This window comes from Chrysochloris asiatica, unplaced genomic scaffold, assembly GCF_000296735.1.
Source record: "Chrysochloris asiatica unplaced genomic scaffold, ChrAsi1.0 scaffold00022, whole genome shotgun sequence".
NCBI lineage: Eukaryota > Metazoa > Chordata > Mammalia > Afrosoricida > Chrysochloridae > Chrysochloris > Chrysochloris asiatica.
In genome coordinates, this window is record NW_006408540.1 from 15423119 (window position 1) to 15438485 (window position 15367).

At 38.6% G+C, this 15367-nt stretch overlaps 1 protein-coding gene across 1 annotated transcript in view; it reads left to right on the top strand.

The window, feature by feature from the left end:
• The window catches only part of AKAP11 (A kinase (PRKA) anchor protein 11), a 64093-nt gene extending 53701 nt beyond the window's left edge, over nucleotides 1–10392 (top strand). The window contains exons 8-11 of the mRNA XM_006837678.1: nucleotides 537–620; nucleotides 1739–1785; nucleotides 5230–5387; nucleotides 10255–10392. Of these exons, the coding sequence (XP_006837741.1) occupies nucleotides 537–620; nucleotides 1739–1785; nucleotides 5230–5387; nucleotides 10255–10392 (427 nt within the window). The remainder of the gene's footprint in view (nucleotides 1–536; nucleotides 621–1738; nucleotides 1786–5229; nucleotides 5388–10254) is intronic.
• The last annotated feature ends 4975 nt before the right edge of the window (nucleotides 10393–15367 follow it).

The following is a 15367-nucleotide window of genomic DNA, read 5'->3' on the forward strand; positions in this document are numbered from 1 at the left end:
CGTTTTAAAACCAGGAAGCTCCAAATAGAAAAGGTCTGTTTGGGGCTGTGTTTTGGTGTCTTCTATCCCATCCCAACCAAAATGTCCAAGATTGTACCATCTAAAGACCTGAGAGAAAGTTAACCTGTTTTAAAGAATCTTTTTAAACTGTACCCAAACTGAAAATAATTGATTTTACACGTTAAATCCCAAGTTTGCCAAAAGACATTTATTCATTGTGAAAGTTCTTAACTTTATTCATTCATTTGCTGTCCTAAAAGGCACGGTGTTTGCATTACCCAGAAAAATAAAAGTTAAGTTTAGAATAATTTTCCTGGCCTTTTGAGGACAAGGAAAAATATCTCCTGAATCTCCGGACCAAGTACCATTCAGGGTAGCGGTGATGACCTCTCTTGGCCTCCATGGACAGCCCACGCCTTTGTGGCAGCGTCAGAACATCTGTGTTTGCTACAGACAGAAGCTGTTCCCAGAAAAACAAAGGTCATCTTTCCTATTCATCTTCTGGTTCAGCTCTGTTCTTTTCTTCCCCCTGGCAGTAATGGTAACAGCAGTAGCTGGAGCAGTCTTGCTTTAGAAGGAGATTTGTATGACGACAGTTTATCCTTTCCAACATCAGACAGGTTGGTCCAGACCAGAAACTTAAAAACCAATGAGTCTTTCACCACTAATGCATGAGTCATATAAAGAATGTGGGTTGCAGCGCAATATGTACCAACTTCTTTTCTCTTATATTTTGACATGATTCTGCTTGACAAATTTACATCTCATGGAAAAATTCCACTATGCTAAAGAGTTGACTGACATCTAATGGCAAAATGGGCTTCTTGTATGCATGTGTTGCTCCTCTGCTCGTTCCTTTGCATTCTACCAATTATCCATTAAAAAGAGCTTGCTTCCTACAGAATTTCTGTTTTGTTTTTTGCTTTTGTTTTTAGATGCAGTCTTATTCCATAAATATGAAAAGCATAGGGAAAATGTACTCTTAAAAGCATGTGTAAATACCAATGAGAAGTATTAAGAAGTGCCTATTTATTCATAGCATTCTCTGATAACACAAATGCTATGTTATCTAAAACCAAATTAGAATATTTTGGCTTTGAATTAAATTTTATGAAATTACTTGACTCTATGCGCCAGACTGCAGAGCTGTTTGAACTGCAAGGTTGGTGGTCCAAGCTCACCAGCTGCTCCTCGGAAACCCTATACAGGGTCGCTATGGGTCAGAATTGACTCCACAGCACTTCACAACAACAGTAAGTCATGGAGGATGCTTGGTGGCGCAGTGGTTAAGCGCTTGGCTGCAGATTTGGTGGTTCAAACCTACCAGCTGCTCCACAGGAAACCTATGTGGCAGTCTGCTTCAGTAAAGATTATCGTCCTCAGAAACCCTATAGAGCAGTTCTACTCTGTCCTACAGGGCTGCAATCAGTCAGAATCAACTTGACAGCAATGGATTTTGTTTTTTTTTTCTATTTCATGGTAAGGTAGGACTTCTTGGTTATTGATAGATAAGTTGTCTTTAGGCATCATTTGCAATTCATATTTTAACATGAAATAGTGTGAGAAGCAAAGCTTCCTTTTTTTTATTGCCATTCTTTCCTTTCTAAATGTCAGTACATCATACTGTAACATTCATTTCTTACCTCATTTTTAGAGTTGGTTTTAACTCTCATTAATTAAAGCTTGTCTGTTTTTTTGTTTTTTTTTTTAAACTGTTTCTGCTGTTTTGTTGAAAAAGTGATGAACCAGATGATAAAGATGAAGAGCTTGTGGCCAATGTAGAAGGTAATTGACATTTTGTACTTTTCTGGATGTTTGCATGCTTTTTTGTGTGTGTGAGGTTCCCTGCACCAGCCTGTAGTGTTTGTGTATTTTCATCATAGGGGCCCTTTGTGATACGTGAAAACATTACAAATCCATGTATTCCTCAACTGGCTTTCTTTGTTCAGTTTCTGATTTCTTGCTAGATTGCTAAACAAAGTTATTCATTGATGTAAACACTAAAATATTTCAAGAGAATTATTCAAACATTTGAGAGATAAAGTTTATGATGATCTTACTCAGAGTAAAAATTCTGAACTCCTTACTCATATTGCAGAAGGGTCGTTGTTATCTGCCACTGACCTTGTACCTAGTGCTGCCTGGGCTCCCTTTCGCCAGCCCCATAATTGGTTGTGAATCAGACTGCTGTGATGTGTAGAATTTTCATTGGCTGGTTTTATGACTCATATCACCAGCTCGGTTTTTCTAGTCTATCTGAGTCTGGAAGCTCTGCTGAAACCTGGTCAGCACTGTAACAGCACACAAGTCTCCTCTGTGTTTTAGTGCTGAACATACATGAATCAGTAAACAAAAACAAAAAAATACTTCTAAATCAGTCCCTTCCCCAGTTCCGACCCTACACTCATGCATACGCATCCTTGAAGAAAACATTCAAGTCTCCCTTTAAGGAACATAGTTCCAGATATGTAAGTTGCTAAGAGTTTGGGACCATGGACTGTAATCTAAATAAAAAAAAAAAAATACTAGCATGTCTGAGTGAATCTAGAAATTTTCCGTGTTGAAGCTGAATTTTCTTTATATTCAGATGTTTGGATTTTTTTTCCTAAAAATTTTGTTTGTCCATAATTATGAAAACATCAATAATGTCTTCTATAGAGTAGCATATGCAGAACACATATCTGCTGTTTGAGATATTTGCATTTGAACCAGTAATTTTAAGATGATATTCTTCATGTAGGGCTACTTAGAATTATTTTTTTTCTCATCAGATGTAGTTAGAAGTAAGACAGTGATTTCAGAATTATTGATAAGCTCTATAATACTTGTTTTATTTTTGGTCATTGAAAAATTACTAACTATGTCTAGAAAATCTGTCTACTTTCCAGACGTACCACCAGAGGCTGTATATGATATTAATGCGTGTTAAGGTTATTTTCCCTAATGAACTACTTCTTACTTTTTAACTTTGCCTGAGTAATGATTAAGAGAAAAGAAGTTAATATAAATTCATTAAAAAAATAAATAAACACTTTTACTTTTGGAACTAGCCAAGCGATTCAGAACTTCTGTTGTGAATGTATAGAAATTAGTAAGGTTGGTTATATGGCCTATATGTTGTTAGGTGCCATCGAGTCGACCAGATGCACAACAGAACGAAACACTGCCCATTCCTGAGCCAGTCTCACAATGTGGCAGGCACTGTGCCAATCCATCTCCTCGAGGGTCATGTGCAGATGTGTCATTATTCAGCTTTTGTTATTATGTGTAAGTTGTAGCTGCATTTTGAATTTGTTAATAAGAAAATGGCAAGTTAGGAGATAGATTGGTCTAGGTTTATACAGAGATTCCAAATGGTGGGACTGCTAAGACAACAAATCTGTTTCTTTCTTTGTAATTGTTGTAACTGCAGCGTGTCAGTCCTTTAGAGAGATGCTTGATATTTCTTGTCAGGCTGTGCAGCCGGAGCTCTGACCGTAAGTACCAACAGGAGCAGGAGACAGGCATTGGGGCTAAGCCCATGGAGTCTGGAGGACTTACAGCCACAGTCATTTTTTTTTGGAAGTCGTTTTCGGGCGAGGGAGAATAAGGGCAATGCATTTATCTTAAGATAACCATGCAGGTCACATCTTTATATATATATAAAATCAAAAATTAAGGGACAACACTAATACTAAAAAAATGACAAGCACTCCTGGTGTGGTGCTGTAGGATCAGCACTGGACTGTGAACCACAAGGTCAGCAGGTCAAAGCCACCAGCCGCTCCTTGGAAACGCTGTACTCAAGAGCACTTAACAACAACCCATTCTAGTAGCCCTGTAGTAACCCAATGAAGTGTAAAATACAAGGACATCCATCTACAGTGCCTCCAAGAATGGGACAAACTGCTGAGATGTCACCAGCCTGCCAGTGTGCTCACACCCCTTGTTGTGTAGGAAGGCCCACACCCCTTGTTGTGTAGGAAGGCCCGTGATAAGCAGCTCTTATCATCAGTGTCATGGAGTAGGAGTGCTAAGCATGTGCTGAACAGCAACAACAACAAAACAATAAACCCCCTACTGGCTGGTGAGTTCCAACTCACAACAAACCTGTGGTGAGATAGTTTTCAAGGCTGTAAGTCTTGGTGGGCTATACTGCCCACTTTTTTCTCCTGTGGAGTGGATGGTAGTACGTTTGAACTGATGACCTTTCAGTTAGGGGCAGAGTGATTTACTGTACCCCTGTCACAGCTACTACGTCCGTCCATCTCCATAATGGTCTTCCTCCTTTTCACTGACCTTCACTTTACCCAGCCTGACTAACCCCTGCTGGTTACATATCCAGTGTATGTGAGATGAAACCATTCCATTCTCTCATCTAAGGAGCATTCTGGATGTACTTCTTCCAAGATAGATTTGTTCCTTCTCCTGGCCTTCCTTGCTCGTTTCCTGGCTATTACATACCTAAAAATACCATGGCTAGGGTCAGCCGCACCTTAGTCCTCAGAGTGAGATCTTTGCTTTTTAACATTTTTTTAAAGAGGTCTTATTGCAGCAGATTTTCCCAGTGCAAATAGTCCAGGATGCTTTCTTAAAGTACTTTATTTATTTATTTTTTTAAGTTTTTATGGTGAATTGAGTAATAGTTTACATGGGGGCAGGGGGTAGACATCAGTTTTACACTCATCGATCGTTTCATTGCAATGATTACAATCTCCTCTCTGCATCATCATTCAACAGTATTCTATTCTCTCAATTTTTTTTTATGGTGGGTACACAAAAACACTCAGGGATATATAATCATTTAAACAACCAAAGGGCACATTCTATAAGCCTGCCAGCCACCAGCAGCTGACTGCCGGCAAACAGCTGAAAGTACATTTTTTATGTGAGGTTTCTATTTTGGTGTTTCATCTATATTTGCATTATAAAGATACCTTTATACAGTTTTGTTTTCTCTCTTTTTACTTGTAGACTATATTTTGGCACAATGTATGACATTTACAGTACTAGAAATCAGTATAGCAAAATCATGCTTTGCATTTGTGCTAGCAGTAAATGCTTCATTGTTTTCACATTATTTTGCCCTTGCAACGTAAATGTTTTATTTCATGTTATGACATGATTAGGAAAAGATTAAATTTTTTTGTCGGCGTTCATTGGAATCTTAACATTTACAAATCCTTAGAAACATGAGTGTTGTGTTAAATTGACGAGTTTCACTTCATGTTGTTTAAATTTAAATATTAGGCTTGGGGCAAGATGGACCAACTCTGCTGATTACAAATATTGACATGGAATTGTGCACGGTAGACCCCCAGCTGAGGATTCTTCTTCAGTGGCTCGTTGCCTCTGAGGCTGAAGTTGCAGAACTTTATTTCCATGAGTCGGCCAAGGAGTTCATACCAGTAAGTATCTACTATGTATGGTGATTGTGATGCTGTAAAGGAATTGCTTATGCTAGTGCATGACACACACTATGTTCTCACAGTTGTTGTTAAGTGCCGTCAAGTTGGTTCCAACCCATAGTGACCCGTATAACGATTCTGAGGAACAGCTGGTGAACTTGAACTGCCAGCCTTGCAGTTCAAACGTCTTTGCAGTCTGGCGCACTAACCCACAGAGCCACACTGCTTCTCAAAGTTGTTGTTAAGTGCCATTGATTCGATTCCGACCCATAGCGACCCTGTATAGGTCCAAGCTGGTGAGCTTGAACCTACGACGTTCTCAAAATTAGGCATTATTAATCGCAATTTGAATTGTTTCTCATGTGGAAGTTTGAGTTATTCTTTTTATATGTAATAGATTCATAATTGAGTTTAGTAGTCAGTATGTCTCTTTCTCTGTTGATCCAGTTTCATTGTGTGAAAATCTGGCACAAACAAAAGCCAGTAAAAGTTTAGACATCTAATAACATTTGGATTTGATACACTAACAAGTTAAGGAGCTCTGGTAGCGTAGTGGTTACGAATCGGGCTGCAAACCTTAAGGTCAGCGGTTCGAAACTACCAGCCGCTCCGTGGGAGAAAGATGAGGCTTTCTACTCCTGTAAGGATTTACACCCTCGGAAACCCTGTACAGGGTCGCTATGGGTCGGAACCGACTTGACGGCACTTAATAACAACAACAACAGCAAGTTACTTTTATTGAGACTTACTGTGTGCCAAGCCCTTTACTAGTCATGTTCTCCAGTTTACTTGTCCTGAGGTTTGTCCCAGAACTTTTATTAGAACTATGACTTTAATCTTATTATGGGGAATGTTGTTGTTGTTGTTAAGTGCCGTTGAGTCGGGTCCGACCCATAGCGACCCTGTACAGGGTTTCCGAGGCTGTAAATCTTTATGGGAGTAGAAAGCCTCATCTTTCTCCCGCGGAGCAGCTGGTAGTTTTGAACCGCTGACCTTAAGGTTCGCAGCCCGATTCGTAACCACTACGCTACCAGAGCTCCTTATTATGGGGAATAGGATAGTTTAATAAATAGTCAATTTAGATAGATCAGTAATAATAATAAAAAGGAACAATTGTTAAGGTTGCTCTTGATTTCTGGTCCAGAATTTACAAAAATCTGAAGAAGACTGTGTGTGTGTATGTTTTTATACTCTTGGATTTTTCCAGTAAAAAAAAAAGTGCTGTCAAGTCACTGGTGTTTCATAGTGCCTGAGTAGAACTGTGCTCAATGGCTGAGTGTTCAGAAGTGAAGCCATTCTCCTGTGGCGCCTCTGGTTGAACCTGAACCTCCATCATATCAGTTAGCAGCGGAACGGGTTATCTGTTCATCTGTTTTCCCTTCCAGCGACTCCTCTTGCAGTGTAGGTGTTTCTTTTTAGACAGAAGGAGAACATAGCACAGAAAGGGATGCTTTGGAAATGAATTATCAAAGGCAAAGACCATGTCATGGAAATGCTAGAGTTGATTTTGGTGAGATAAACATTTTGAAGAGTCATTTAGTCTTGGGTGAACTGAAGGCTAAGGAAGGCCTTGGGTAGAGCTGAAAGGAGACCTTGTCCTCATATAACCTAGTGTAGGTGTCTTTGATAACAATGTCTGTCGCAGCTTATTTTAAATAATGACCCTCTTTTACCATGTTGGCAAGAGCTTCACAGGGCTGTAGACTAGATGGCTGAGCAACTAGGAAGTAGTTAAGAGGCAAGTAAGGACATCTTTTGTGATTATGATGATGATAGGAACATTGTTTCTGGATAATTCATGTATGTGTCACTTAGCATCCACGATACATTCTGTGAAGTAGGATGTTATGCAGTTTGTGGGTTGTGAAAACACCGTATTAGATGCAAGCAATCCCTGTACCATTTATAGACAAGTTCCAGTAAAGCCTATTATTATTGTTGTTGTTAAGTGCCATCGAGTCAGGTTCAGTGCATATTAATTCTGCATAGGTTCTCCAAGGAGAGCCTGGTGGGTTTGAAACGCCAACCTTTCATAGATAGCAGTCCAGTGCTTATCCTACAGCATCACACAGATTCCATTATATTGAAACCAAATGGGAGTGCACTGGACAAACCCAGGCAACTGCATCCACAGGCTGCTGGCCTTGCTCAGTGTCTGACTGGACTAAGCAGGGGCAGTGCCAGGACTTTGTGTGTGTGTGTGTGTGTGTGTGTTGTGGAGGGAGGGGGGAGGCGGGACACAGGGATGCTGAGAGGTATTCACTTCCTGATCATGTGCAGACTCTGCTTCCTGGAGCTGGGAGTCTGTGAGCATCCCGGCCCCGCCTACACTGCCTTGACTGGCAGGGGTGGAGAGAGTAGAAGCAGCCAGGAGAAGAGGAGGAGGAGGAGAAAGGGCGCCTCTGGCGATGTGGGGATTGAGATTGCCCTGTGGTGGTTGTCCAAAGCATGAAAGAGGAAGTTTGGCCATCCTGGCCACCGAGGATCACCCTGGAGCCCACTTACTCACACTAGGGGTTTGGAGCTTTTAAACCCACTGTTGCTGTTAAATGGCAATGAGTTGCTTCCAACTCTTAGCAACACTGTGTATAGGGTTTTTGAGGAGCGGCTAGTGGATTTGAACCTCTGACCTTGAAGTTTAAATGGACCTTGTGGCTAGTGCTTATTGCACAGCACCACACCAAGATACCTTATACCCCCCAGGGGGAAATAATAAACAAAAGAAGCATTGCTTTCCCTTTAAAAAATAAAAAAAAAAACCTTCAAAATCTCTGGGTCCATGGATGGATGCAGTCCATCGTTGCTCAGACAGACTTTAAGGGATGCATACCTGTGCACTATTAACCCTAATATTTTTACCTTTCAACAGTACAAGCATTATTACCATAAGCATAACTGGAAGGTAACAGATAATTGTTCAGAGCCAGTTGTCATTTCTGACTCACAGGGACTTGAACCTCCAACTTTGCAGTTTGCAGCCGAAATGAGAGTTTTCTTCTGTAGAGCAGCTAGTGTGTTTGAACCACCAACCTTTTAGTTAGCAGCTGAGTTCCTAGCCACTGTGCTACCAGGGTGTCTTGTGTAGGAATAGGCAAGTGTAAAAGTCAAATCTGTTTATACAAGGGAAAAAATAAAATAGGTAAATTGGACTTCATCAAAATAAACTTTCATGCTCAAAAAAATGTCAAGAAAAGGAAGAGGTAACCCATGAAATGAGAGGAAACGCTTAGAGATTGTGTGTCTGATAGGACTTTTGTCTAGAATATATAAAGAATTCCTGTAGCTCAGTAATTAAAAATGGGCAGATGATCTCAATAGACTTTTCTCCAAAGGCCATATGCAAATGACCAACAAATGTAATTAGTCATCCATCAGGGAGATAGCACTTTACCCCCAGCAGGATGATTATAATCCAGAAGTTAGATAGTAAGTGTTGATGAAGATGTAGAGAAATTGGGACCATCTTCCTCTGGAAAGGCATATGATTCAGCAGTTATGCTCGTAGGCAAATACCCAAAAGAATTAGAAATGTTGTCTACACATTAACTTGGACATGAATGTTCTTACCAATGTGTTATCCATAATAGCACAAAGTGAGCTATAGCTCAAATATGGCGTCTATGTCATTGATGCTTTAGGATTGCTGGAGTCGATCCCACACACCTCCCCCAGCTGGTCAGTCTGTGTGGGAATACAAAGGCGACATTTCTACAGGAGATTCTTTACCAAACTCAGTTGTGTATTATTTGATGATAATAAGGAAGTACTGATACATGTTATGGACAGAAAGCATACGAGCCTTGAAAATACTATGATAAGTGAAAGAAACTAGTCACAGGATAAAGCATATTATTTCATTTATGTGACATGACCAGAACTGGTAGGCCTATGACAGAAACTACATTGGTAGTTGCCTTGAGCTGAGGGATTGGGGGAGAGACGTGGAGTGAATGCTGAAGAGTGTAGTATTTCTTTGTGTGTCATGAAGGTGTTACAAAATTGATTTGGATAGTTGCACATCTCAGTAAATATCTAAAAACCATTGAATTATACACTTCAAATAGATGAATTGTTTGTTATGTGAACTATTTATCAGTTGTTGTTAAAGTGTTGTGGAGTCAACTCTGATCCATAACCACCCTGTATAGGGTTTCTGAGGAGCAGCTGGTGAGCTTGAACCACCGAACCACCAAACCACCAACCTTGCAATTCATACGGCTTTGCAATCTGGCTCATTAAATCCCACAGGCCACACCAGAAATCCTTAGAACTGTTGAAATTTTTTACATTATACAAAACATTAAACTAGTTTTAATAATAGATAAAAATGAGTAGAAGCATGTTCTGCTTGCTGAAGTCAGAGTTTATTTAAACCTGTATTTAATTTCATTCCTTTTTTGGGACATTAAAATTTCTTAATTTAGAAAGTCCCGGTGAGGCTAGAGTGTGGATTCCAGAAAAAAAAACACACTGTATGCTATGGAAGGAAAATTTGTATCCTTTTATTAAACCTGACTGCTGTCTTTACATTTTACGTTCTGAATTGAGGGTGTGGTAGAGTTTGGTTAAGAATTTCCTGTAGAAATGTGCCCTTTGTTCTCTGACCAGCTGGGCAAGGTGTGTGGGGTTGTCTCCAGCAATCCCAAAGTATCATTCTGTGGAGGAGATGTGTTTATGAAGGCCAGGAAGGAAGACTGTTTAATTTGGGTGAAGGGGTAGTGGTTTAGGGCTGTTATAACTGGGAAGCAGCATTCCATTGTAAACAGCAGGATTCTTAGTTTTGTCTAATGTGAAAAGCAGAAGTGGAAACTTTGTTATAAAATTATTTTTGACTAATGTTTGGCTTACCTTTTATTTTTTCTGTCAGCTTTCAAAGAGATTACAAGAAAAAGGATGGAAAGTGGGAGATGTCCTTCAGGCTGTGCTGAAATACTATGACGTGACCGAGAAGACCAGCGAGGACCAATGGAAGTCGCTGTTTGATTGGCTCATGGAAAATGCATAGAACAAATGCCAAACCAATAGATGCTGCTCTTTGTTTTGGGAGGGGGCGAAGAGACAGAGGAAGATAACTGGGGTAACCTTTGACTAGGAAATGTTGACTGGCATTGAGAGGAAAGGAAATACAGCTTTTTAAATGATTGTGTCACATGGTGTATATAGTACATACTTTTATAATCTCTGTCAAGATATTATCTTCATTTCTTCTTCTGTCCATCTGTCTTGTGTTCAGACCCTAACAAGATGTGTATGAAGGAAGGTCTAAACATGAGATTTCCAGGGGCATTGTCCCATGGCATTCTTTTTGCATCCCAATAGTGCTGCTAGAAATTGCACTGAAGGTGGCTGAGGATAGGTTCCAGGAAGAGAGTTACAATTTTGCTTCCTACAATTAGAGACGCAGGTATGCTCCATTGCAAACATATGACTTCCCACTTAAAACAAATCTGATATCAAATAATGACACTGGAGCTGACTCTGTTCATCTGGAAGATGTTTTGTCCTTTTTTAAAAATCAGCTAAATTTCATAGCTCAGCTATTAGTAACCGTTGTAATCCCCTAAACCATTTAATTTCTTAGTAGAAACATTAGTATTTTAGGTTTCTACAAGCACCCTAAGTGATTGTTCCCACAGCCTTACGTCAGATGACATTATGTACTGATGCTGCTGATGGTTTTAGTGTGAAAGGGTTTGTGTGCATGTGTCCATACAAGTGTGTGTAAAGTGTGTGTGCATGTGTGCGTGCCCATACATGACGTGTCTGTGTGTGTGTGTGAAGAAGCACCTTGACATGCAGGTGTCCTCTTGTATTTGACAAATTTGGTTAGAAATCCACCATTAACATGAAAAAGATTCATTAAGTAGAATAACCTATAAAAATGGTGCAGCAACAATTTTTATTTCTCTTTGTTTCATGTCCCCCACTTATTCTACAAATAAAAGCTAGCTCAAATTATAAAACTTGTTGAAAAATTAAAAATTAATAAAGAAGTGAATTTAGGAAACTCCAAAAATATTTTTAATTACTGGACTTTTGAAACACCCTCTTCCCTTCCCACCAAGGAAGGATAGTAAGTTTTTCCTGGAAAGGTGGGGATATTTTCCCTCCTCCTGATAAAATATACCTGCGCTCTTTGGTAAAGTTCTCTGCCATGAGCTTTCTGGACTTGACATTTTTTACTGCCTTGTCTTTAGAAACTGCAGGGTGACATGATCAGACCGAGATTGTATCTTGGTCTTAGGGGTTTGTGAAAGTCTGGTTCTCCCTTATAGACTTCGTGATCTAAGGTGAATCACTTTTGGGTAGGGAGTTTGATTTTGTGTTATTAACTTTCTTTTTTCTTGAGCACTGTTTAGAAGCTGCACAAAGTATGGAAGGCAAGGGGCAGGAAATAAAGGCACTTGCATAATTTAGAACTAATTAATTATAGTAAAAAAATGTGTTTTATACTGAAAGAGTTAGATTTGCTTTTTAAGAAGAATGCCAAAAGTTATTAAAGTACTTTCTGAGAGTATACTATAAGCTTTGGGTTTTTAAATTTTAAGGCCATAGAAATAGGACAAAGATTAAACATAGATGTTTGCGAAAATGTCCTCAAATGTTTGCTAAGGAGAGGAATGCAGAGTCCAGAATTGATTCTGTCTTTAGCGTCTCAGAGCTTGAGGTGCAGCAACTCTGGACACTTGAACTGGACTTCTAGACATTAGGCACAGGAATATTTGCTCTTGTTACCCATCACAGGGGTTAATTGATTCTTAGTTTTAGATTGCATTTTATAAGTATATTGATTATCAAATTGCGTTTAAAAACTTGGGTGTATGTATGTTTATTTGATCAACAGCAAAACTGAGTTCTGAATTTCTTTTAAACTAAGGTGACAATATATATATATATTTGTTTTGCAAAACTTTCAGTACTTGAAAATGTTTGTTTATTTCTCTTTTGGTAATAATATTTTCCCTCATATCCTTGTTTACTTTGTTGTTGTTTTTCCCCTTGGAGCTCTGCTGTGCTCAGAGTTCCCTTATTTAACCACTGTGTAATGACAGAGCAGTCATAGGTGTTAGCATGCTTAGTATCATCAATAGTGGAGCACCACATTTATATTAGTTCAGTACAAGGGCATAATAAAAAGAATATTAAATATTGGCAGGTGTTCGGAGAAGTGTGAGTGAAGCTTCTGTAGAGAAAACATTTGTGTTTGGAGCCTTATCTTTCATCAAGTATAGTCTAAGCTTGCTTTTGTCTCAGAGCACTTTGTGTATGTGATTTTTCCAAAGACTTTCTACATCTGTTGGGTTGCTCAGCCCTCACTTATTTTATTACAGATCTGCTTGATCTATTTTTAGTGTAGTATTGGCATTGTATTCATTTTGGTCCTTATGAAATACCATGTCTTATTCAGAATTCTAAAAGGTTGTGATGTTCATTGAGCTGAGTTCTCTATTAATTAATTCAGGAACTATTGAGGGGTATGTGGAATGAAAATGAGAGAGAGGTCTGATAGGGTTTTTTACAACATTGTTTTTTTAGACTGAAATGCGCTAACATTTCGTATCTGCCTTTTCCTAACCAACGTAAATTACATTTATATTTTAGGCATATGTTGATTTTGAAAATATTTCCTGATTTATACAAAAGGAATGCTTCATTTTTAAATCACCGAAGAAACCGACACTATCTCTTGATGATTTGATATAACTTAATGGAGTTATAAAACCTTTGAGAAACATGAGGGAGTTCTAAAAAAACTCCTGGAAAAAATGGAATTAAAAGGTTATGGACTTTTTCCAGGAACTTTTTGAAACCCCCTCGTTTGTGATAACAGCTTTATACTTTGAAACATGTCGTACTTAACCCTTTCAGGTATTTAATGTGATTTAATCCAATTCATAATATTTTAATCTTGCTTAAATAAGTATTTTTAGTTGCTTACTAAGTGCACCTTGTAATAAAGTGAAAGTTGGAACACGTGACTTTGACATTAGTGTATGTTCCCCAAATGCACAGTTGAGTCTTGTCAGCTTAGAACCCAGATTCAGATGTCTGCTTTAATTACCTAGCCAATATTTTCCTTCCAGAAAGTATCAGTGACCATTTGTCATCTGCATATCACTTTAAATTTTGCATTTTTTGAAAGGAAACTTTCCATGTAACTTCTCTTTTTTAAAATAATGTATCCATACTCAGGGTGTAGGGAGAAGACTTTCCTTTTAAAACCCTGTGTACCTGTCACCAGCAGGAGAGAATTAGAGCTTCTGGTGAGAATTCAAAAATTGTACTGAAGTGAAATGCCTTTTGTTGTCGTTTTCAGCAAAAGAACCCTTTGAGCATGTCCCCGTGAACCGTGTGCCCGCGTTGAAGCTGCAGAGGCAGTATTAGTCACTCACGGCACTTTATTTATTTATTATTTGTTCTCATCCATGTACATTCCTTTTGTATGGGTAGGGTTGTAGCTGTCGAAGCTTGTTTTTTTGTTTTGTTTTGTTTTGTTTTTGTACTGTTTAGAGACTATTTAATATCAGGCTTCGGTATTGCTGAATTTGCCACCTTTGGTTACTTGTGCAGTGTTAAAAGTAATCCATATTCTTGTTTAATATACCTGACCTATATTAAAAGCAGCTTTGAATAAGTGTAGCTGTTTATTTGACTGTGTTGAGTTATTACATTAAGATCTTGAACTATGTAACAGTAACTGTCTTTTTCCTCTTCAGTAATTTAATATACTCACCAGAATACGAACTCCAGGATGCACTATAATGTCTTTTTTGTTTTAGCAGTGACTCGAATTCTTATGTAATGATTACTTAATGTAATGATTTACAATTAATTGTTCTTTTATCTTCTATCTTGTTTAATGAAGCCTGTAATCTTTCCTCCCCAACTGAAAAATCTTCCAATAAATTTAAGAGATGCCTGGCCTTGGATTCTATTCTCTCGTTAACTCTGCTGTACTATGATAATGTTTAAAAGGGGAACTTCTGGGAAAGAAAACACATTTAACGCGTCTGAATGCTCACATCATGGTTTTCAAGAACAAGAGAGTCAACAGTTGTTTTAATTACTAAGACTCTCTGGGCTATCCTTCCTAACAGTCCCTGTGAATGCTAATCTAAGTGACTTCAAAACCTGGTTGTCCAACTGGTTTTGTGTTTCAGTGCAAAATGAATGATTATGAAAGCTTTGTATACTTGTGTGGTAATGAAATTCTTGTGAGGGTCAGCATTCCTTTCTTCTTAAGTTGTTGTTAAGTGCTATTGAGTTGACTCCAATTCATAGCGACCTTGTATAGGGTTTCTGAGGAACAGCTGGAGCATTTGAATTGCCGACCTTGCAGTTCAAACCGACTGTGGTCCTGTGCTTATTATCAACACCAGTATTCTCTCCCGTAGTATAGATTGATTATACTTCTGTCATGTTGATACAACATAATATACTGAGGAGCTGGTTGTTTATTACTAGTGGAATTCAAATTTCTCCAAAGTGTTTGAAGCCCTGAAGTTAGGTAATGATGCTTTGACTTCATGAGTATTTCAAAACACTGGGAAATACTGATAGCACAGAATGGTATAGTTTGGGTATAAGTTATACTGCAGTGATTCAAAAGAAAAAAAGATTTTTAAAAAATGCTGAGAAAAAATAAGATAGTGCCAAAACACTGGCATTCTCTACTTTCAACCAAGATCCATTGGACATCAGCAATGCTATCCCTCGTTCCATGTCCTCTTCTGAATCCAGCTTGAACCTCTGGTAGTTCTCTGTCAATGTATGCTTGCAGCTGTTTCTGTATTACGTTTAGTAAAACTTTACTCACATGGGATATCAGTGATATTGTCTGATGATTTCCGCATTCCGTTGGGTCACCTCTCTTTGGAATGGGCACAAATACAGATCTTTTTCAGTCAGTTGGCCAGGTAGTTGACTTCCAAATTTCTTGGCATAGATGAGTGCCTTCAGTGCTGCTTCACTTTGTCGAA